Source organism: Cyprinus carpio, chromosome A25 (genome assembly GCF_018340385.1).
Source record: "Cyprinus carpio isolate SPL01 chromosome A25, ASM1834038v1, whole genome shotgun sequence".
In the NCBI taxonomy this organism is placed as follows: domain Eukaryota; kingdom Metazoa; phylum Chordata; class Actinopteri; order Cypriniformes; family Cyprinidae; genus Cyprinus; species Cyprinus carpio.
The window spans coordinates 3,063,448-3,086,691 of NC_056596.1; the positions used below are offsets into that span (position 1 = coordinate 3,063,448).

Consider the following 23,244-nt stretch of genomic DNA (forward strand, 5'->3'; position numbering starts at 1 on the left):
TACATTTTTGAGATTGGGTGGCTAATTCGTACGATCCCATTCATACATTTTTGTACGATCTGCTTATGTCCCAATGACCATTAGGTTTAGAGGTGGAGCTTAATGCTTGCGCTTATTTCTAGAAATCTTGAGTTATCGAACAAATCACATAAGTTCATAAAAAATCACCACCTCATAAAACATGTGCTCATCTGATTCTTATGGAAGCCTGTTTCCGCCACTGAAACAATATCTGACATTTTTCTTTTATTTGAGTGTTATGAACTTTTACTTTTTATGTCACACTTCTGACCTTTTTGTTTTAGAATTGGAATTGTGATATAAATTCGCAATTCAATTAGAAATGCGAGTTTATATCTTGCAATTCTGAGTTTTTCTCACAATTGAGAGTTTATATCACACAATACTGAATTTATAACTTGCAATTGTGAGAAAAAAAATCAGAATTGTAAGATAAAAAGTCGCAATTACCTTTTTAAAAAAAATGTATTCAGTAATTTGTATATGTTAGAGTAGTTAGTGAGCTGATCAACCTCTAGATATATGGGGTGTTTACACAACACCATTTTCAGTGAAAAACTTTAGTTTGCATTTTAGCCGTTCATTTACAGGACAATGCATTTTTGGGGCCTGAAATGCAAACTTTTGAACACAGGTTGTAAGTTTTTGGAAACGATACCGTTTTACCGTCTCTGTCTAAACTATGAAAACACAAATTTGTGAAAATGGTGACATCATGCGCATGCATATTACATGTTCAGTCTATAGGTTTGTGCACAGGTACAAAGTGTTTCTTTACAACGCCAATTACTGGCCGGGTATGCATAATACAGCGCTTTTAGTTGTTTTCACAGATCCGTGTGAACGGGAATCGTTTTGACCATGTTGTCATCTCATCTGTACCCGAAACTTTTCAAGAATGCAGATCCAGTAATAGACTAGTAATCCAGTCATTGAAAACTGTCACTGCTGAACTGAAAGAGATGTATTCCTCTCCCAGCTAACAGGGAACATTCTCACAACTTTCACTAACATTTTTTATAAGTTATATATAATAATGTTTATGGAACATTCTTATCACTTTATTAATACTTGATATATGTTCTCTTAATGTTGAGAGATTCTTGGAACATTCTTATGTTATTTGTACTTGATGAACGTTTTCATAATGTTGAGAAAAAATGTTCTTAGAAAATGTAAAATAAAAGTTACTTGCGTACTTCATGTTAAGGTAAATGTGTTTCAGATGCACTCGACTCCCTCAATTGGTACTGTATCTGAAGGTCTAGAACATTAACAATCAAGATCAAGGAAAATGTTTTGTAATTCTTTGATCTGGAAAAACAATCATTATGTGAAAATTTCTGAGACATTGTTGAGAATCTCCTGAAGAGGAGATGCATGTGAGGTTACCAGAGTTTTTTTCTGTGGCCAGTTTTATTAACTGCTTAGATAAGTTTTGTTTTAAGACTGGTCATAACTTTAGCTGCTAGTTGGTCAAACTAGTTCTTAAGTCACAGTGGATGTTTATTCAGTTGGTTCCTGAGAAGGAGTCTCCAGCAAAGTCTCCATTTAATCTACGTATATGAACTAAGCTCAGCTGCTGGAAATGCAAAGTGCATATTTTATAAAGACATCAGCCCAAAATTACACTCAGTAATCATTCTGAAGTGCCACAGTATCCATCACACAGACTCTAAATGTGTCCGTTCAAGCTGCCCTCTCCATTTCCATCTCTCACGCTGCTCACCACAGATCAGTCATCAGCCAGCATATCATATAAACGTGCCAATTTCAATCATGCCGGTGTTAATTACCACAGTCTTTCCCACTTCACTAAGCGCTTTTTATCTCCTCTAATTGTGTATTATTACAAAATATGTCTAAAGATCTATAAAAGAGGTCATGCCAGCTGTCTCCACTGTTCACAGTCTCATTCTTAACAGAAACGAATGTGTTCAATAACCTCTGAGAGAGTTTTAGCGCTCATAAAAAAACAGACTGAACCTATAAACCATCAAATTAGAGTAAAAAGGGATGGTTAAGAAAGCATACGGCCTGTTGGTGAGTTAAAGTCGGGTCTATAAAAAAAAACTAGAGCTTCATTCGAATCATCTGTTGTTGTCCTCATCTTCACAACAAACTAGTGAAGGACAAATAAAAAGATACACTTTTTAATGCGCATATTATTATACACTCCACTAGGCATCAACTATGACATTATGGGTTTTATTGAGGGTCACGGGCAATACACAACCCCACTATAAAGTTCAAGCTTATAAATTAAATGAGCTGCATTTTTTTATTAATTAGAAGCTCTGCATGTCCTCAATTGAGTCAAAATATGACTTCACAGCAATGTGATATAATTGGGCTTAGTTTACGCAAAAATTTAAATGGGTATCTATTCACCTTCATGTTAATTTTTTGTTTGTTTTAACAGGATAAATGTTAACATGTACACACATGAACAATATTTGAGAGCTAAGGAGAAAAGCTTTTTTTTTTTTTTTTTTTTTTTTTTGCAAATAATGACATATTTTAGTTGCATTCTCATATAAAGGTAATCATAAGACTTTGAATATAGTGCAAGGGTTATATAGATTAATTTTCATGATACTAAAACCAAAATACTATAGAACTGTGCCACTTTTAGTGATGGTTATAGAAAGCATTATAACTACCCTCAACCTTTATTCCTCAGATGGGATCGTGTTTGGACCTTCATCCCATTGGCCACCATTGAAGTCCATTATATGGAGAAAGATCCTGTAATGTTTTCCTCAAAAACTTTAATTTCTTTGCGACTGAAGATAGAAAGACATGAACATGAGAGGTATTATTGCAGCATCAAAGATGCTGGATGATGTGTTTTGCACCAAAGTCGAATACTTGTTAGGGGTTTGTTTAAATCCGTAAGTATAGCAATAGTGATGTTTGTCATGTGTGTGTTAGTTACTGAGCAGTTTACCGGAACCATAATCATGATCTTTACTCATTCATTCACTAAAGCGTGTGTGTTTGTATGTCCACCCACATCTCTTTTCTCTGTCACACAATCATTTCCCATCCTCATTGATTTATTAGTGATCTCAACAATTCAAACAAGTGAGTAAACCAATTCTTTGGGCCCCTCAACCGGTTTACCACCAATTAAGGAAGTCAACGCTGTTAGTCATATTTATCTTTTTTAGCATGAGTGCACATGTGTGGTCGTCACATCAAGTGTAAGAAAACCGTTGGCAAATAACTAATGAAAAAGCATATAATCAGGGCAATAAAATTCATTTAGAATAGGACTTTATTACATCACGCTGACGCTTTGTGATCAATGATTTTGGGGATACAAAAAGGCTGGGAGTAAAAATCAGACTAGAAGCACTGGACGACTGCTAAAGTGCTACGAGAACATCAAACTGAGGGTGAGTTATGTTTCTGAACACGCTTCTGTCACACATTTGATTGCCAGGAAAAATGGTTCGTCTTTCACAACTAAAAGTTCTCATTTTCATCTTTTTAAGGTGTGGAAATGTCTGTTCTCACAAGTCTGACGCAAGTGTCCATCCTTGCGATATTTCTCATCCAGTGTGCGACCAGCCTTCCGGTTCTGGGCAGGTCGGGTCATGTTCAACCTCAAAAATAATTGAATTTTCAACCTCAGTCTGATCTTTCGTGCTGTTTCTGAAATGTAGCCGAGTAGTTCTGTTAAATCCTATTAGATCTCTATCTCTTTGTCCTTGCTTGATTTTCTTCTTTACATTTTTGTTTCTTCTTTCCACTTTCTCCAATTCTGTTTGGAGGTGATAAGACTTCCAATTTTCTTAATTCATGTTGTTTTTTCTGAAGCACACATACCAAATAAACATTTTTCCCCCAGTTTCACAGTTGATGTATTGACTCTATGTTTTGGCTTTTATCATCGCAGGTATCTTGGAGAAGAGGACAGCATCTCAACAGCGGACACCTTTTCTCCCAGAAAGATGTTGTTTCCTAGAGATGATGCAGATATGCTTTTTGATGACCGAGACAGGTGGGTCTCATAAACTTTTATTGTTAGTACACAAGTCACTTTTGTGATCCTGACAGATCTATGTATATTTAAGTGCAGGCCGCCCCCTTGTGGAGAACACTGGTGGTGGTTCTGTTAATATCTATTTGTATCAATTGCTAAACATTTAAAATTGGATCTTTTTAGCCTTTTTCTGGAAGAATCCAACATACTTTGATGCACTTGTTATACTTGAGTCATTTGAATCAACACTTTAATATCCAATCCGACCCGTATCTCCAGGAGATCTGGGCTTCAGACGAGGCAGTTGGGTGACATTGAGTTCACAAACAGATATGCTGAACTTCTGAAATCCAAAGCTAAAATCACATCCATCTGCGCCCTCCTGAAACGCATGCAAAGCAGCAAGAAAAGGTAAAACCTCTGATATGCTCTTCCAAATCAAGAGGTCTTTTAATTTACATTTGTGCATTTGATATTTGCAGTTAAGCTCCCTGACAGCATACGAACATCACGGAGACATCTGTTTTACATCTGCAAGACGTATTGTTTAGAGTGTTTCCACATCTGTCAAATAGAAGTTTAGAAGATGTCTTTAAAATGTTTAGGATTTAGAATGAATGTAAAACTGACATCTTAAAGACGTCTATCAGATGTTTGCACACAGAAGATGTTTTCCAGATGAAGAGATCTTTAACAGACATCTTGCAGATTTGTATGTGTTTTATGGTTTAATTTTTTATATTTGTGTTAGATTTAAGGAAAATTTTCAAAAATTGCATTCTCTTAGCAGTTAGCAAACTTGGTTATTGTTAAAATAACACAGATTAAATAAAATAACTCATGCACGTTCAAATTCCCCGCTGCGGTAACATTAACAGTTTTATTAAAAAAGCTACGCGTGACGTCTGTTTTTATATTGTTTATCAACAGTAGCCTATACATTTTTATATTGTTTGGATTAACTAGCTGAGTAGACAGATATGAATGTTTATTCATAACCTTACTGAAAATAAGTAAATATTGTTAGCTGATGCTAACTGTCTAGCTAACAAGCTTGCTGGTGCTAAGTTGAGGTAATTTTTAGATACAAATATTTTTATTCAACCACCGAGATAGATTACATCTGGGGGAAAAATAAAGCATGTGATGTTCAGAACATGGTAACTACGGTAACTACAGTAATTATCAAAGTGGGAAGTGATGCCCTCTGGGGGCATTTGGCCAGGAGTGTTTTTAGACCACAGACAAGCTTTGAGAAGAAAAAAATCATTATGAAAATATAATTATATTTTCCTTAAAATATTCTTCCTAACTTCAGGCCTTAATGTAGTCCATATCAACAACAAAAATATATCTTGACTCCATATAGTGGTTATTTTGGGAAAATCCCAGGTATTTTGAGCAGTAGGATTATAAAAAAATATGTGCTAATATAAAATTATTTTTTTTTTAATTCTTTTACTGGAGTAATATTTTATTATAGGTATCTGTACTTTTACTCAAGTACTTGATTTGTGTACTTCGTCCACCACTGCTTACTGCTAAGAGAGAAGCTATAAGGGAAGCGGTGTCTCCTCAAAATATTGGATGAGAAAGAAGTTTGTAGTACAAAAATAAAACAATGGCAATATTAAAAATATTAAAAAGTGTATAAATCACTCGTTTCAGTCTAAGTGAACGATATAATGGCATTAATGGGTAGACTAATTAAAAAAAAAAACTATGTTATGTATCATTATGGATCATGTTAAAAGAAAGTTAGGTTTTCTAAAGCTATACAATTAAGTTTAGTGTTAACTGAGTTTGTTTACTACAAAAAAAAAAAAGCTATAGGCTACATGCTTAAAGCTATATTTAATGTTCTGTTTTTTTTACCTAAAACATAGAGACACTGATTGATGTGTCTGCATTCAAGCATTTCAGTGGGTTTGAACAGATTCTCTTTACAGCAGATTTAGTTCACAAACAACTGACAGTTTTGACCTGAATATGATTTAGTTACAATAATTAATCCTAAAATTTGACATTAGTAACATACTTTTAGCAAAATTTCCCGGTTCTTACTTGTGAATTCAGTTCACTGGAGACTAGCACTAAACGGTTCATTTGAATCAGTGAGTTGTCGACTCCAGAACAGCTGCAATCGGATCATTCTAATTCGTGAATGAATCGTTTGGTGCAATTTGTGAACCGATTTAAAAGGTTCATTGAAAAGAATCAGTTCGTTCTTGAATCAGAAACTGCTTCTGCGTGTCGGAGCACATGATTATAAGTAGTAACGATATGTTTTATGAAATATAGTGAAGTAAAAAGTACGATCTTATGCTTTGGAATGTAGTGAAGTAAAAGTTACTCAAAATAAAACTACTCCAGTAAAGTACAGATACTTGAAAAATGTACTTAAGTACAGTAATGAAGTAAAGCTACTCCGTTACTGTCCACCACTGGCAGTAAGCTTCAATACGTAATGTATATTTTTGCTTGAATGACATTTCATGCTGTGTGTGTTTGCAGCGGCGTCGGTGGAGAAACAGACAGACTGATTTCCCTGATGAGACTGTATTCATGTCCAAACGTGTACCAGTGAAGACTGTGACTTCATGTCCAAGAAACCTGCATGAAGACAACAACTTCACAATGTCTGAATCAGTTTTAACATGTTTGAGACAAACTGTTTGTATATATTTGAATCTAATTGAGTCTCATAAAACTGCAGATTCAGTAGCATCTCAGATGCAAAATAAACTCTGGACTTAAGAATAGCGTCTTGTCTTTTTAATGAAACCTCACCTTCAGCTGGTTTGTAAGTTGGTTTATAAATTTAACACAGACAGTAACTTCATGAGCCTTCACAAGAGCTTTATAGTACTACTAAAGCTTTAATGCTATTATTATGTGCTTGACTCACATGCAGGATCATAATTAATATATGACCAGTCACAGACTGTTGTAGATTATATGAGGTCACAATAAACAGGCGAAGTCAGTGAAGTTAATCTTATAGACATGGTACAAAAATAGCACAAGAACGGATTTCTTAAGAACTTAATGGTACAGGAATATGGTAATCAGAGTCACATACATGGGTCTTTCCATTTGGCACCTTTTGGACATAAAATGTAGAAAATCAAATTGTTTTTAAAATAACTTTTTAACTTAATAAGTTAAATAATTGTAAGCATTTATTATACAAAATCTATGAAATGGAAGTCCAAAAATGTCCACTCTGTTAGGGATAAATAAACAACAGTTTGAAAGACTTCTGATTTGAATGTATAGGAACTGTGTGCATTATCTTACACTCACACATATTTCCTTTAATACAATTAAACTCCACTCAATTATTTTGTTATACTGTAATGTTGCTGTATTGATTAGGCAAGATGGGAACTATAATATCACATAACCTTTTGCTATTATTGTTTTATTACATTTCTAAACTCATGTCCTTTTGTTTATTTAAAAGCTGGTAACCCAAAAATGTGGGGGAAAAAATAATTACAGTAATTGCTGTATTATAAAATACAACAAAAATGAATAATCATAGGAATACAACATAGGAATAATCAGATCGTCTCAAGTGATAGAAAATGTGATAGAAAATGTTTCCATTTTTTAAATAAACTTCAGTGAAGTTCAAATGATGTTATTTATGACCATGACTGATCTTTAAATTTAAATTGTTCATAAACCAGCAAGATCATATTCTGTACTGGGGACACAAAAGGCACTGAATACCAGGAATGACCCACATATAGTAAACCTATACACTATTACCGTAACAGTTTTTTTACTGTAAGCAAGTTATGAGGAAAATCAATTTGTACTGGGTTCAGTATCCTTAAATAATCATGCTAATACACTTTTTTAACCTCTTAAGACCCTGCGGCCTCATATGAGGACATTATTGTTTTGTGAATTTCTCTGAGACTGTACATGCCACAGTTTTAAGTCTGGATGTCCTGTACATAGCACATTCAGGGCTTTTCAGAGATACCAAATGATTGGATGTTTCACCATGACCACTCCCACTCCTTGGTCTTCAAAAACGTCTGAAATTAATTCAGGGACACTGTTATGGAAATATGATAATATTTTGTAATTATCATTTAAATCTGTCAAATTTTAAATCAACATCTCAGGAAAATGTTATGGGGTTTCAAATCAAAATATGACTTTCTGTTACGAAACAGGACGTTGATTTCATACATGTCCCCATATAAGGACACCCGTGACTAAAAGCATGTTTATTACGCATTTTGGGAGACATAACAAATGAATAGGGAACGAAATTATATTTCAATATTCTATTAAATATTATATATTATTATGAAAATCTTGTCAATTATTACTCCCATTATTACATTTCTTTTTTCATTACATGTTGCCCCAAAAACACATTAATATGCAAATTTGATTTAGTTTAGATACATTGTATATAATGAGAAAACTAAATTATGGTCATTTTGCACACATTTTGCAGAAAGAAACATGGTATATTGAATCATTCTGTTATAACATAGTTGAAAATCATCTTTATACAAAGTTTGGTAAAACAAACAAACAAACAAACAAAAATCTGGAAAACTAAAATCAATTGTTTTTGCCTATGCATCTTCATTCATGTATTTTAATTTTTTTTTAAAGAAATCCCGAGGACATAGCATAATTTATGAATGAAATATCTTTTCAAACATTTTTTTTTTACATTAATTTTAATGCTCCAAACAATGTAAAGACATGGAAAAATACATATTTTTTTTCCTAAAACGTTTTTCTCGTGTCTTTAGAGGTTAAAAAATAACTATAAATATTCTAGGTAGGTCTAGCAGTATTGGCTTTATCATGTCTTTCATCATATGCACTTTTTTTTTTATCAGGTATGCTCAAAAATATAACAAGATACTTCCGTATTACAGTACAGTATGAGCCAGATTACTTTATTTGGTTGCTTGAAGATTAGCTCCCTTTTACTGTAAGTGAAAACCTACGCCCACTAATGACTAGCTATTAGCATGTGTAAAAAAATCAAAACCGAGGAATTCATTTTTGCTTTTGTGATGCTGTTAGCTTTTTTAGTTTGTTTATTTCAGTCATAAAGTCATAGACACACTTAAATTTGGTTAGTGTGCATTATTGGTTTATTTAAAGATGACAAAGTTCCCTATTTATGGCACTTTTCGTTCAGTAAGAAATAATAGCAGCTTTGCTAAAATATAGCGTAAACATCTTCAGCATTTATATATATCACCAAAAAACACTCTGTCCAAAATGATTCTTAATACTTTTAACTTTAGTTGTATTTTGCAATGTTATGTCTCACATTTTAAGATGGGCTGAATTGTATAACATTTTGGATACAGCTCTTACGCTAACCATCTGCACAAAACTAAAAATATTGTTTTGTAAACATCGTTCTTCATTGTGATCATGGTTTATGAGATGTACATGAACACGTAAAGCAGCTGTGTTCATTTCAATGAGGCAAAAGTCCACCTGTGCTCATCTTTATAGCCAATAAAACCGAGATAAGCATTCATCTCAAAGGTTAAGCTTGAAGTCTGTTTCGCACATTAGCTGTCGCTCACAACTGCTTGATAGGAATTTGATTCAGTCGGGAAAAAAAGGGATTTGTCTTCTATATTCCTTTATTGATCCATCATCTAACAAGAAAATGGATTTGAGGCCTAAAGGATCTGCTGCCGTTTTCGTTCTCCTGGTTCTTTTCACATTCTGCACGTTCAGTGAAGCGCAAAGTAAGTGCTAAACGTTTGTGAATGAAAAATCTTACATAATCCGGATTTGTTTTGTAGGCTGAACCAGCTCAGTACATGAAATTTCCCCAGTGATCTGGTTATACTTGGGATGAACATGATTGCATATGATGACAGACTTCCAAAACATTAAGACACTTTTGGAAATGTTATTCTTTAAAGTATTAATATTTAAAGTTCTGTAAATTTGCTAGTGTTATAGTTATGGTTACATAAAAATCAAAGCAATTGTTTCAAAAACAAGACATGGCTGATTCAGGAAATTGATCAGTTTTAGAAGATCATATTGAGTGATCAATGCTTAGGTTTAATCACCTTTTTTTTACCACCACAATGTTTACAGTAAAGATGTGCTGATGTTTTACTATTGATAGATTTTAATTCTCAAACAAATGTCTTATTTCAAGCAATATTTCAGATTAACACAAAACTCTTATTTTACATAAATTGGAAAAACACACTCCAGAAATTTGTGCTTAATAATTTTTTTTTACCTATTAATTTAAGATGACTTTGAAATGCTTGAGTTTAAGAAGAAGAAGAAGAAAAAAAGCTTACTTGTTTGAATAAATCCTACCTTGAAGATCACAAAATTAGATCATATTTTCTAACATTCACGTTTTTCAGTGTCAACCTGGACCATTCATGAAAACATTATAATTCTGATTTTCTCTGAATGACACAGATCTTTGCTCGGTGACAGACCGGTTAATTTTTATTCGGGAAAACAACAATTTGGGTGCCACAGTTACAACACTCATCGCTGAGGAAGGGGTGATGGCCACAATCACTAGTCAGAATCCAGAGGGTCTCTTCAGCCTCAACGGATACGATCTCATTGCTGATACTGTGCTGGACTTTGAGGTTAATTCTGTATATCTTATGAAGAGTCTGGTTTTGTGTTCAGCCAATAAACTCTAAATTTATCATTTTCAATGGGTGGGGTGTATAACGCACATACGTACTATTTTAATATATCAAATCCATTTTTCATACCTTTATTTAAAACAGCCAGTAAAATATTTTTCAAATAAAGGAAGTGCTTCATTTTTGTAAAGAGATGTCTCTTCACTCTGCATAACTTAGTTTTGATCTAAACTGATTTTGGTCGTTTTCTCAATTACCACATAAAATTCAGTAAGTTTAATCTTATATATACACATTTACATTTTATTATTTTATAGCTTATTTTTCATTACTTTTACATCCCTACCTGTGTCCAAAGCTGTAAATGTGTAAAAGTGAGTGAGGTAAAGTGAGAGCGTTTTAATATTTCAAAGCAACCACTTAGATCCATTTAAAATGCTTTATGTACAAAATGACGTTTATGTTTTGTGATTTTCTTAGACGTTTGACCAGAACAAACCTCATGAGGTGAATATCGAGTGTACAAAAGCTGACTCTCTCTCTGTGAGTAAACTATTTAAATGGACCTAAAAAAGAAATCTTGCATTGTAAATGTTTTATTTAACCTCAAATATTTTCTGTATGTTTTTATGTTGGTTATTGATGTCATATTTGTAATTTTAGACCACACTGAATTTGAAAATAGTCGTCGAGGATATAAATGATAATCCACCAGCGTTTGCAGAGAGTCAGTACACCCTAAATGTTGATGAGGTACTTTGCTGATGAACTTTTAATGTTGTCTATGTTGTACAATGCATTTCTTTTCTTTTTGTTTGTTTGTTTTATCATGGCCATTTTCAAAATCTTAAAGCTTTTACTGATTTTTCTAGTTATCAAAAGTGGATACCAGTGTTGGCCTAATCACAGCAACCGATCCTGATAAAAATGATAGACTTTACTACCGACTGGATTCTCCTGAGGTATAACTGCGTCCCCATTACACTTTCTGAGACAACAAAACTCCCAAAGAATGTGTACAGAGTTTATATTTCATGGCAATCACAACTGTTCTGTTGGGAACTATGTTCTAAAGTATCTTCTTTTTGGAATTCTAAAAGAAAATGAAAGTTTGTTACAAATTATTATAGGAATTCCAAAAGGAATCTTATTCACAACGTTTGAAATCTTTCTCAAAAAAGGCCTTTGTTCTCTCGCAGGGAGAATTTGACCTGGAGGCCAGTTTCAATCCCAACATTCTGGTGAAAAAACTGTTGGATTATGATAAAATTAAAATAGTCACAATGACACTATATGTGCAGGTGAGTTTACTTGATCCAGGTTAAATTTCCAAAGATGCTTCTTTTTGTATAAACAACTGTCATTTAATGACTTTTCAGGACACACCGATTGGATCTACAGCTGAAGTCTCCCACACAGCCTCAACCACCATTGTAGCCAACATCATAGACATTGACAACCGTCCACCGTGGTTCCAGCCTTGTACACAAACCGAGTTTGGCACAAGCAAAGTGTGCATTAGCTCTGGTTATGAAGGGACTGTCAACTTAAATGAACAAGCGGTGGGTTTTCTATCCAAAGCACTTGTAGATAAAGGACTGACGTTGAGTTAAACCAGTTTTAATGTTGTATAGTTATGATTATTTCAAACTGCCACAACAAACACCAACATTTCACACATTTTAAAGCTGGCTAATGAATGTAGAAACATCAGGATAGGTCTCATTGGATGAATTTTTTGATCTTGAGTTACAATGTCAAATGAGTATTTTGAATGTTGTTGTACACCACAGCCAGGTCCTTTGTCCTTGAAGCCAAGTCCAGTCATAGCCATTGATGGTGACCTAGGCAGAAATGAGCCCATTGGCTATGCGTTTCCTGGAGGTGAGATATTTTATTGTCCTCATGGGTTGAAATTAAGATCTTCGGAAAGAGTCGACTGGTTTTAATTGGTACATTTGACATGTTCAGCAAGTGAGGATCGTGTATTTCAAATCGACACTGACACCGGGAGCATCACGATGCTGAAACCAGTAGAGGTGGCAGGACCGATTGTCCTTACAGTCATGGTAAGAGACAAAAAAACAGCATTTATAAAAATTAAACCACTGTTTTTGAATGTTAGGTGCGATCAGAAGCTTCATTTTGGAGCCACAGTATTCTGTAAACTCTTAAAAGTAAAGGTTTTTTATTGGCACTGATGGTTCCTTGAAGAACTTTTAACATCCATGGAACCTTTCCATTCCATAAAAGGTTTTTTTGATTATTAAAATATAAGAAAAATGGTTCTCTTAGGAACTGTTCACTGAAAGGTTCTTTGGGGAACCAAAATGGTTCTTCTATGTAATCGCTGCAAAAATCCTCTTCTGGAACCATTGTTTTGTAGAGTGTAGTTCCTTCCTGAACCATATATCCCCTCTGTCTTCTTAGGCATATCAGAAAGAGAACGCCCATCAGTTTGCCACCACTACAGTCATCCTGAGGGTGGTGATATCCAGCACGTACCCTCCCACATTTGTGAAGCCCAGTTATGAAGGCTTTATCTCAAAGGATGCGGATTTGGACAGCCTGGTGCTGGAGAGCAAAACATCCAACAGACCCCTCAGAGTACAAGCCACAGATAAAGACTTTTCTGATGTAAGAACTCATTCTGTTCTGTGCATGTGTTCAGTTCAAGATCCGGCATTAATCTGTAAAGAACATAGAAAACACATAGCGCAAGATTAGTGAAAATGAATTTAAATCAATTCGTAATTCATTTTTACATAAACTTTTGCACTGGTTTTATGGACATTTCAATTCATTCTTGCATAAACTGTTGCATTGAAATGATTTGTTTGTAAAAATCATTCTTATAGAAATCATCATGTTCAATTCAGTGTACTTTAAGTTTTACGTAAATTCTTGGATTGAATATTTTGTAAAACACTTGCATACAGTATTTTGTGGCATTCAAGTGAATTGTTTGTGCCACATATTGAATCATTCCTAAAAACATTTTTGTTGATGCACTGACATATAGCACCATTGCGCTTCAGGCGTCCCGAGTTCGAGTCCCAGCTCAGGGACCTCTCCCCATCACTCCCACTTTGCTTTGCTTATATATATATAGATATATACTGTATATATAGATATATAGATATATAAATAAATAAATAAATATATATATATATATCTATATATATATATATATATATATATATATATATATATATATATACAGTCCTATCATAATAAAGGCAAAAAAAAAAAAACATATATCTTGCGTAAACTGAAACACCAAAAAGAAATCTTTAAAAAAACATTCTTGCGTAAACTATTGCCTTGATATATTTTTGGATTTTGTTTATATCTCACATTTCATTGACTCATTCCTGAAAACACTTGCACTGAATTCAATGTTGATAAAACATATATAAATGTAAAACTCTTGCATAAACATGAACTGAATTATTTCTTACAAATTAAGCATTTGATTGAATCTTCTTAAAAACTATTTTGAGTAACTTGCATTAAATGTAATGTTCGTAAAACCATTCTTCAAGCAAATTAGTGTTGTAAATCCTTTGAATGAATTGATCATTAATCCATTAAGTAAATGGTCACATGGAATTAAAAAAAAATCATAAAACCACTAACTAAATCAATGCATTCAGTTCAATGTTACAATTTACATAACAATGTTTTTTTAATGATTTACACTCATGTTTTATGAATGAGGCCTATTACTGTAATATTTCTGGTGTTAAGTGTTGGATTTCTTTCTCTGTAGGGCTATAATCCTAACCTCAGATTTGAGGTTGTAGCCGGCACTGACTTCTCAATCACTCCAGAGGGTTTCATACTCATGGCGAAGGAGGTTTCCCCGGGCACTGTAAATTTAGAAGTAAGAACTTAATATTTCATACAGTGTTTCATGCTCTTTAGACATTTGCTAAGCTTTAGTGTGTGATTGGAAATATTTATGAGCATATTATCCAATGTGACTCAGATGAGGGTGGTTGACACAACCAATGAAGAATCAAGCACCGCTTCACTTGTGGTGGAGGTCACACCAGGTAAGACCAGACCAACGTTATCAAGACACTGTCTAATTATGACATGATTCAATCCAAACAGACGTACAGTAATCATAGGGTGTGGGCTAATCATGGTGCTTTTTGGACATATGGCTTTCAGCAAACAGTTTGAGCTTTTGGTGATCTTCACATCAATCAGTTTTCATCATGTGATTGTTTTTGGTCAATAAATTGAATTTGAAATGATTCACTTGAATCAGTCAACAGCAAAGCTCTTGACTGGTGACACCATTTCTTCTTCAGGGGTTCCCACTACCACTCCTGCCACAACTATCATGACTTCATCCACTATAACAACAGATAACAGATTTGGATAATGGCTATAGAGGGCTGCAGTGATGACGTTAGTTGACCCTGGTTTCCTAAACAAAAAACCCAACAGGATTTTACTTTCAGACTTTGGATTATTGCAGGAAATAAGATCTGTGACCAACAAAGGTTTACGATTCCTACATGTTTTGTTCATCATGATAATCTTCACCAATCAACACAACTTTTATCAATTCTGAAGCCTGAACACAATCGGCAGAAGCAAAAAGCTAACGTAGGCTATAAACAAACTACACCACGGTTGCATGACTTCAGGATCACCACCATTAAACTTTGACAACCTTTAATTTAACAACCATATTCCCTGAAAGTTTGAGTTTGAATGGTTTGCAAGAGTGCGATTATAAACACATTATTATAAAGTGACTAGTGAGTAGATGATGATGTTTAATGTCCCTGACAACCTCTGTTATCCTATTTAGCCACTTGTTTGCCTTTGTAAAGCCAAGTAAAAGCTTCTTAAAAATCACTCAAGTACTTTTTGTCGTACAATGAAATATCTTGAGTTTTTGTTAACCACAGACCTTATTTCAGGCATTTAACCAAAAATCCACTCAAAAAACCCATTGACTTTGGGATGATGGAACCAGAAGTGCTAAATTGCTAACTTGTTCTGGGTTTTGGCCTGCAAAAATACATCATCCCTGCAGCACTCTATAAGGGTGTGCACTTATGTTTGGGAAAACACATTAAGCGTGTAATTCAAAATTATTGCATTTGTGAAATTCCAGCAGTTTGTGTGTATCATTCTGGTTAACCCACTGTACCTTAAGTATCCCAATACATGTTTTTCTTTCCTCTTGTGTGCTCCAGGTGGACAGCAGGTGAAAACAGGTGAGTTCAGTTCGGGCGATATGGCGGCTGTAGGGGCCTCTTTGGCTGTGGTTATCGTTCTCTGCTTGGTTTGCATTGGACTGATGGTGCACCGAATCAAGGGCCATAATGCAGACTGGAAGAAGATTTCCGAGGCTAGCGCCTTTCGTAGCACAGTGAGTTTCCATGCAAAAAACTCTCAAACTAATAAATGTTCGAGGTTAAATACAAAACAAACTCTTTTGAGAATAAACTCAATTCATGTAAATTTCATTCTGAATTGAAACACTGGTAAAACCCTTCTTTTGAAAACGGTTACGTTGAATTGTTGATAAAACCATTCTTTTATGCAACTGGCATATTGAATTTAACAATTCATTAAAACATATTTTCACAAACTGTCATATTGAACAGTACATTCTATGTATTTGCACTGAATAGAAACATCCTTAAAATGCTGATTTAAATTAGTTGGTAAAAGCATTCTCATGTAAATTCACACCGAAATGTGTTTTCAATTTAATTCAGTGTTCATAAAACTATTCCTGCGTAAAATTTCAGATTGAACTGAACAGTTCATAAAAGTATTCGCACTTAAATTGTCACCTTCACTGTTTATAAATCTATTCTTAGGTAAATTTTTTCAGTTGAATATAGTTAATAAAAGCATTTGACGTAAATTGCCTCATTGAATCAATCAGTTGTAAAACAATTTTAAACTGTCACATTCAAATTGTAATAATAGATGAATCACATTAATTTGTTTATAACAAATATTTTTTTCTGATATAATCAAACAGTTTATAAATTAAATTGTCAAATCATTTGTAAAACCAACATAAATTGTCATTCAAATGTTCGTAAAATTGCTCTTAAATTGTCACATTCCAATGTTTATAAAACCATTCTTGCATTCATTTTTTATTTTAATTCAACAGTTTTTAGAAGTATTCTCACGTTAACTGTCACATTGATTTGAATCGTTTGTAAAACTATTCCTACATTTTTGGATCGAATTGAATAATTCATAAATGTATTCTCACGGAAATTCATAGTGTATCAAATTTTGTCACATTCCAATGTTTGTTAATTTTTGGGTTGGATTGAATAGTTTTAATACGTTTTCTCATTTTAATTTATGACAGAATTAATTCGTTCATAAAACCCAAATGTAAATTCGGAATGAACATAAATACAGGTATTTGGTCACATTCAAGGTTTCTAAAACCATTCCTGTGTAAAAGTTCAGATTGATCTGAACCGTCTGTAAAAGTATTCATAAATTGCCACCTTCATTGTAATTTTTCTAATGGTTCATAAAAGCATTCTATATAAATAGCTGCACTGAATCAAATCAGTTGTAAAACCAAACTGTTACATGTTCATAAAACCGCTTGTTCAGATTGAATGGAATAATTTGTAAAAGCATTCTCATGTAAACTGTCACATTTCACTGTTTATAAAACCATTCTCGCATTAATTTTTGGAGTGAAATGAATAGTTTGTAAAAGCATTCTCAAGTAAATTCCTATGGAGTCAAATTACTGCACAAATGATCACATTCAATGTTAATGTGAACACTTTATATACTGTATCTAGAGCACATTTGAGAGTATTTTTTTTTTTTATTATGACATTAAATTAAATCTTTCATAAAACTACAAATGTAAATTCCCATTGAATCAAATTCTCACGCAATTGATCATATTCAGTGTTCATAAAACCATTATTACATTACTCAAACTTTATAATAACAATTTTAGATGAATTATTCCATTAATGTTAATACTTTCTCTATATCTAGAGCATATTTATGAGAGAATGTTTTCTTTGGACAGCTTGGTGGAGGCTCTGGCGGTCCTAAAGAGGGTGTGCAGTACTGCAATGAGGGCTTCCAGCACGATGCTGATTCTGGAAGTGTGAACACTAAGTTAGCTGCAGACCTGGAGAACAAACTGGAGTCTGGGCTGAAGCCACAGCAGAGACGAGGGTCAGCGCAGGACAAGACGACCCCCAGCGCCGTTCTCCAGACCACCAGCAGCTCTCCACCCGACTCCAGCAGCCTGGCAAGTTCAGACACCATCGACGGCGAGAAGGAAGTCAAACCGATCCTGACCAAAGAGCGGCGCAATGAGGAGGGATACAAAGCGGTTTGGTTTAAGCAAGATATCGACCCCAGCACCAAAGAGGAAGTGGTCATCATTCCTGACACTGGTGAAGCAGATGGAGGCTGTGAGGACGATGACGACATTGAGGAAGAGGACAACCTAAGGACTGACATGGATTCGGACGATGAGGACGGACTGATGACTGAGGATTTGTAGACCTCCGATTGGTTTCTCCAGTGCAACACCTGCAAAACACAAGGACTTGAGTTAAGCTCAAATGTTTGACACTTTAGTACAGTAGGAGCTTTCAAAGATTCATTATAAGTTCATTTCTGTGTTTTAAAGTCTATACAAATGTTTTCCTTTTTCATATTACTTTCTGTTAACAAGTCTGTAAATATGGTGCGCAACATGAATGTAATTTTCAGTTTCTAGCACGAAAGGTCAACGTGAAAGTTTGCTTTCTAAATATATGTTGCTGGTTTTTATTGTGAATGATTCATCAGTGCACATGATTTTGAAGAAAATATTCAATATCACACAGAAATAGATTATGGATGTAAAATGGATTGTAAAATGTGTTTCACGTTGACTAAGTGCTGTGTATAAAAATACTTTTATTAATAGTAAACAGTTTACAATGTAAATTGTTTAATGTCAGTTCTTTGTAGAAATTCATTTACTGTAAAACATGAAAAAAAAAATAAATAATAATAATTACTTAAACCTGGTGTCATTTATTCTGTCTCCAAACTGAATTTCAAGTAATTTTTTTTTTGCCGATGTTTAGACTTTTTCGGGAAAAAATAAAATAAAAATCAACCTCATTGTTTACTTATAGTTATGAGAAAGCATTTTAACATTGAGATGGCATAATTTGTGGCCTGTATAACGAGACAGTTGTTATAACAACCTTGTGACGTGAACTGTTTATTTGTATATCTGTGACATTGCAGTGGACTGCTGCCCTTTCACATAATCATCCACAACGATCATAAATTCTTCTATAACAACTTAGATAAGAATTAATGATTAACCTGAGAACTGTGATCCATCTGTGAATGCTGTATTATTAGTTTGCATGCTATTATATACTGTAATCTATACCACAAATAAACACACTGGAACAGATCTTTACAAATGAGTCTGACAAAATCTGTCTTCAAGGGTCACATTTCACCACCACAAAACAAGAAATATTTTGTTTAAAGAAAATAAGACCCGTTTTTGTCCCATTAAAGTCCAAGCTTTTGCATTGACCTCAGACCAATGAAAGTGAATCTTAAGCGGTTCACCTAGATTATTCACTCACTGATACTTATATGCCAAAATGTCCCTTACATTAAAAAAAAAAAAAAAAAAACTTTTTTGGGGATCACCATAGTATCATTTACTATAGTACTATAGCACATGGTATTTTTTTATAAGGAGGAATAGCTCCATTTTCAGGGACAGTAACTGTGTCAAACAAAACCTGGTCTGGAGACAAAAAAAATAAATAAAATAAAATAAAAATTGACGAAGAAGAAAAGTTGAACCAGAAGTGAACCAAGTAAATATTGCCATGACAGTAAGTCTGTAACAGGGATATTTGAAAACATTTAAACATTAAAAAAAAGAAAAGCAAAAAAAAGGAAAAGAAAAAGAAAAGCCATATTTGTTTTAATGACCAAAGCAACATTTTTCTTTTTAATTTAGTTTAACTTAATGTGCTAAAATAACTAACACTGAAATAAAATGTAATAAAACAATATAGACTTGAAAAAGAGAAGGTTTCTTCAGTTTCCAACAAACTTGCAATCAATTCTGAACATTTTACACGTTAATTAGACTCCCTCTACTGGAGAAACTAACAACGTGCCAAATACAAATATATGTATATATTTCTCTCCTTAAATATTAAGAGGTCAAGAAACAGATTAATGTTAATCCAAATTTCACAAAAAGTTCTCATGGCCTACATGACTGTGAAAGAAGTCACACGAGAACGAATGAGATTTTAGCTGAAGTTTCTTGTGGTTGGCTTGGCATCTGTATTGATACTAAGTTGAGGAATGAGGTAATGAGGAATTAGGTAAACACACTGAATAATCACTTGTGACATATTTTGAAGCATGCTAGTTGGCGGTCCGCCACCGTTACGAGACAGAACAATACAGCCAGTTAATGAGGAGACCATGGGAAAGGATTTCGGGAGTGTTGGGAGGAGAACACCCGCTATAAGATCACTGGTGAGCCGTGAGTGAGACGCTCAGATGTTCTGCAGGCATCTCGGCTTTGTTGTCTTCTTGCAATAAAGTCACATTTCTAGACTTGCAGACCACAAGACCCTACAGAGGACACATTCCCTGTTTGCACTGTACCACTGCACTACATGCTTGTTTTAATATAAAGTATTTGTGTGAAGTATATGTAGAGTTAAGTGTATGTATTTGATTACTCTGTAAATAGGTTTATATAGGTTATATGTTTTCATAGATTATATAGCATATGTAAATTTCAGTGGGTTATATTGTATATATTTCTTTTTTATAGGATTATATGTCTGTCTATATGTAGCACTGTGTTCCTGTGAGGCACAACAGTTTGTTCCCTTGTGTGTCTTCACATACAGCAGAATGACAATAAGGTATGCGAAATGCAGCCTGGTCTTAACAGAAGTGGGGTTTGTTTTTGTTTTTTTTGGGGGGGGGGGGTGTGCGTGTGTGTGTGTAATTGTGTTTGCATGGGAATAAATTGCTTTTATATGTAAAACAGTTTTATTGTGTGTTTTATTGTAAGGATTGTGTCCCAAATTACTCTGACATGCCATGTAATCGATTGACTGCCCTGTTTGGGTGTGTGTGTGTGTGTGTGTGTGTGTGTGTGTGTATGCATGATCGTGTTTTTCTTTCTGTCCATTTTAATTTTGTCCTTAATGTATGTATATGTGTGTTCAGCTGTTCCTGAGCCCCAGAAGGACCTGTTACTGCAGCTGGTTTCTCTCCAGAAGGCGTCCAGCTGCTGGGATATGGAGCCACACTGGCTGATGTGTTTGGGAAGACAGAGAAATTTGTTTCTATTTTAAAAAATATATAAAAAATGTAAACTAGCTATATACGCTCGGAGGCGCTATTGCAAATGTCCTGAATGAGTGCACAATCACCCGATCAAAAACACAGGCGAGGAAGGCAGAAACGAGCTCTCAGATGTAAGCAGATGCATATGAAAAATAAGGCTATCATCAACAATAAACAGCGTATAAATGAAAACTGCCGAATGTTACCGAGTGAAATGGCGATCCAGAAAGTGGTAAGACTGTTAGGGGTGTTGATGGAAGCGATCTACTGCATGTTTGCTTTGATCATAATACTGTATATGATCCAGATGTAACGTTAGTGTTTGATAAAAATGCGATTTTCTCAGCTTTTTGATCAAAATGTTGCTTTTTTATGGAATTTACCTATATTCAAGTGTTGATAAAATAAGAATGCTTGAAGCTAGAATAAAACTGATTTTATTATTATTATTTTTTTTTGTTAAAATTAGAGGATCTGTTATTTTGATATATTGCATGTTCGGATATTCATACAACAAAATATTCTGGAGGCTATGAAATTTTGTGAAAGTTATCAAAAATGCTGGCGGTGGCTGGCAACATTTTCAAAAACGCTGGCGGGAAAACAGTTCATAGGACTGAACGGCAATCATTAAGAACGTTCAGAGAGGTTCAAAGCTTTATGACGCCATAGAGCGTTCGAACAGAACTCGCGGGCTTTATGAAGCGCGGACATTCTTACACTCTTTGTGGGTTTGTTGTAGTGGTCAGTGAGTTTTCACAGCGATGGGACAGCGAGTTATTAAAGTGAGTCCGATGACGGTTGGCGAGGTGTACGATCAACATCCTGTTACACCCCCAAAACCCAGCACCAACACGGCGGTTCGTTGTCGAGGTGTACTGCTGGTGCTGGAGGAGGAGAGGAGGAGGAGAGGAGGGAGAGTGAAGGAGAAAAGAAAGAGCAAGAAGTGGTGCTCCAGAGAGCAGCTCAGGTCAGAGAGAGAAGAGGAAGGTGGCCTGGGCAGGAAGAAGTAGTGATGGTACACAACCATATTATGAGTAAGTATGTTTCATGTTAATACAGCTCTACTCATGTAAAAACTACTACCATCAATACCATCAAACACAATATCAGAAATACACATCAGCACATACTATACCAAAATCCAAGTTGAGGCCATAATTAGATCTTTATTCCATGACTTGTTAAAAACATTACTGTTATAGGTCTACATGTACTAATTCCTGCCTGACGCATTGCAATTTTCATGCTATTTCATCTTTTAATAGACTACATCTTCAGCCGCTACACTGTGGGTGATCAGCTGGGGAAAGGTGGATTCGGCGTGGTGTATGAAGGGAAACGTTTGGAGGATGATCTTAACGTAAGTTAATATAAAAATGCATTATCAAGCCATCAAATGTTTGTCCTGTCTTATTCTCATCCGTTATTCTAAGCCCTCTTAGTGTTTCTTAAGTTATTGTTTTTGTTCTTCGGGTGGCTTTGAAATATGTCACGAAGACACAGCACACAGAATGTATATTCATTGTAAGTACATTGCACTATATAAACAATATAAAACATTTTATATTAACATTAATACAAATCCCTATTTGGGAAACCACCTTCATCTAACCATCATAAAAATTATCCTTCTAGCCTGATCATTCTTCCAAAAGAAATCACCCTTACCATCCTGGCGAATAAAGGTCCCAGTGTGCCAGAAATCATCAGGACCACCCTGACCACTTCATCATGGTGCTCGAATGTCCCTCTCTCTGTGAGAATCTGGTAGAGTTCATGAGGCGTCACGGTGGAAGCCTCGATGAAGAAACAGTGCGACAAATCATGTGGCAGGCGGCTCCCGCTGCAAACATGTGCTGCCTCTGCAGAGTGCTCCACCGTGACATCAAACTGGAGAACCTACTGATAAACAGAGAGACATCTGAAGTCCAGCTGAATGACTTCGGATGTGGGGACATTCTGAGGAGGTCACCATACAAGTCATACAATGATATGTATGATATAATTCATTTCTTCCAAATAGATACAGAACAATCATGCTGCACATCATACAAACTGCTCTCTCCTGCAGGCACAGAGTACCACAGCAGGGGGAAGTACTACTGCAGGCCGGCGACAGTCTGGTCACTAGGGGTTCTGATGTTCACAATGTTATGTGGACGCTTCCCTAGTGACTATAAGCTGTTCCTGCTGCATTAA

General features: G+C 34.8%; 1 protein-coding gene and 1 pseudogene across 1 annotated transcript; both read left to right on the forward strand.

The window, feature by feature from the left end:
• The first annotated feature begins 9,554 nt into the window (after positions 1 to 9,554).
• cdhr5b (cadherin-related family member 5b) lies at positions 9,555 to 19,120 on the forward strand. Its single transcript, XM_042715054.1, has 14 exons — positions 9,555 to 9,768; positions 10,472 to 10,650; positions 11,134 to 11,196; positions 11,317 to 11,406; positions 11,526 to 11,615; positions 11,853 to 11,954; positions 12,033 to 12,215; positions 12,447 to 12,537; positions 12,625 to 12,722; positions 13,084 to 13,290; positions 14,426 to 14,539; positions 14,645 to 14,711; positions 15,876 to 16,051; positions 17,714 to 19,120. The coding sequence occupies exons 1-14, from the start codon at positions 9,687 to 9,689 to the stop codon at positions 18,197 to 18,199; spliced, it is 2,028 nt and encodes a 675-aa protein (XP_042570988.1). The 5' UTR covers positions 9,555 to 9,686; the 3' UTR covers positions 18,200 to 19,120.
• Positions 19,121 to 22,057: 2,937 nt separating this feature from the next.
• On the forward strand, positions 22,058 to 23,244 carry LOC109050534 (annotated as a pseudogene).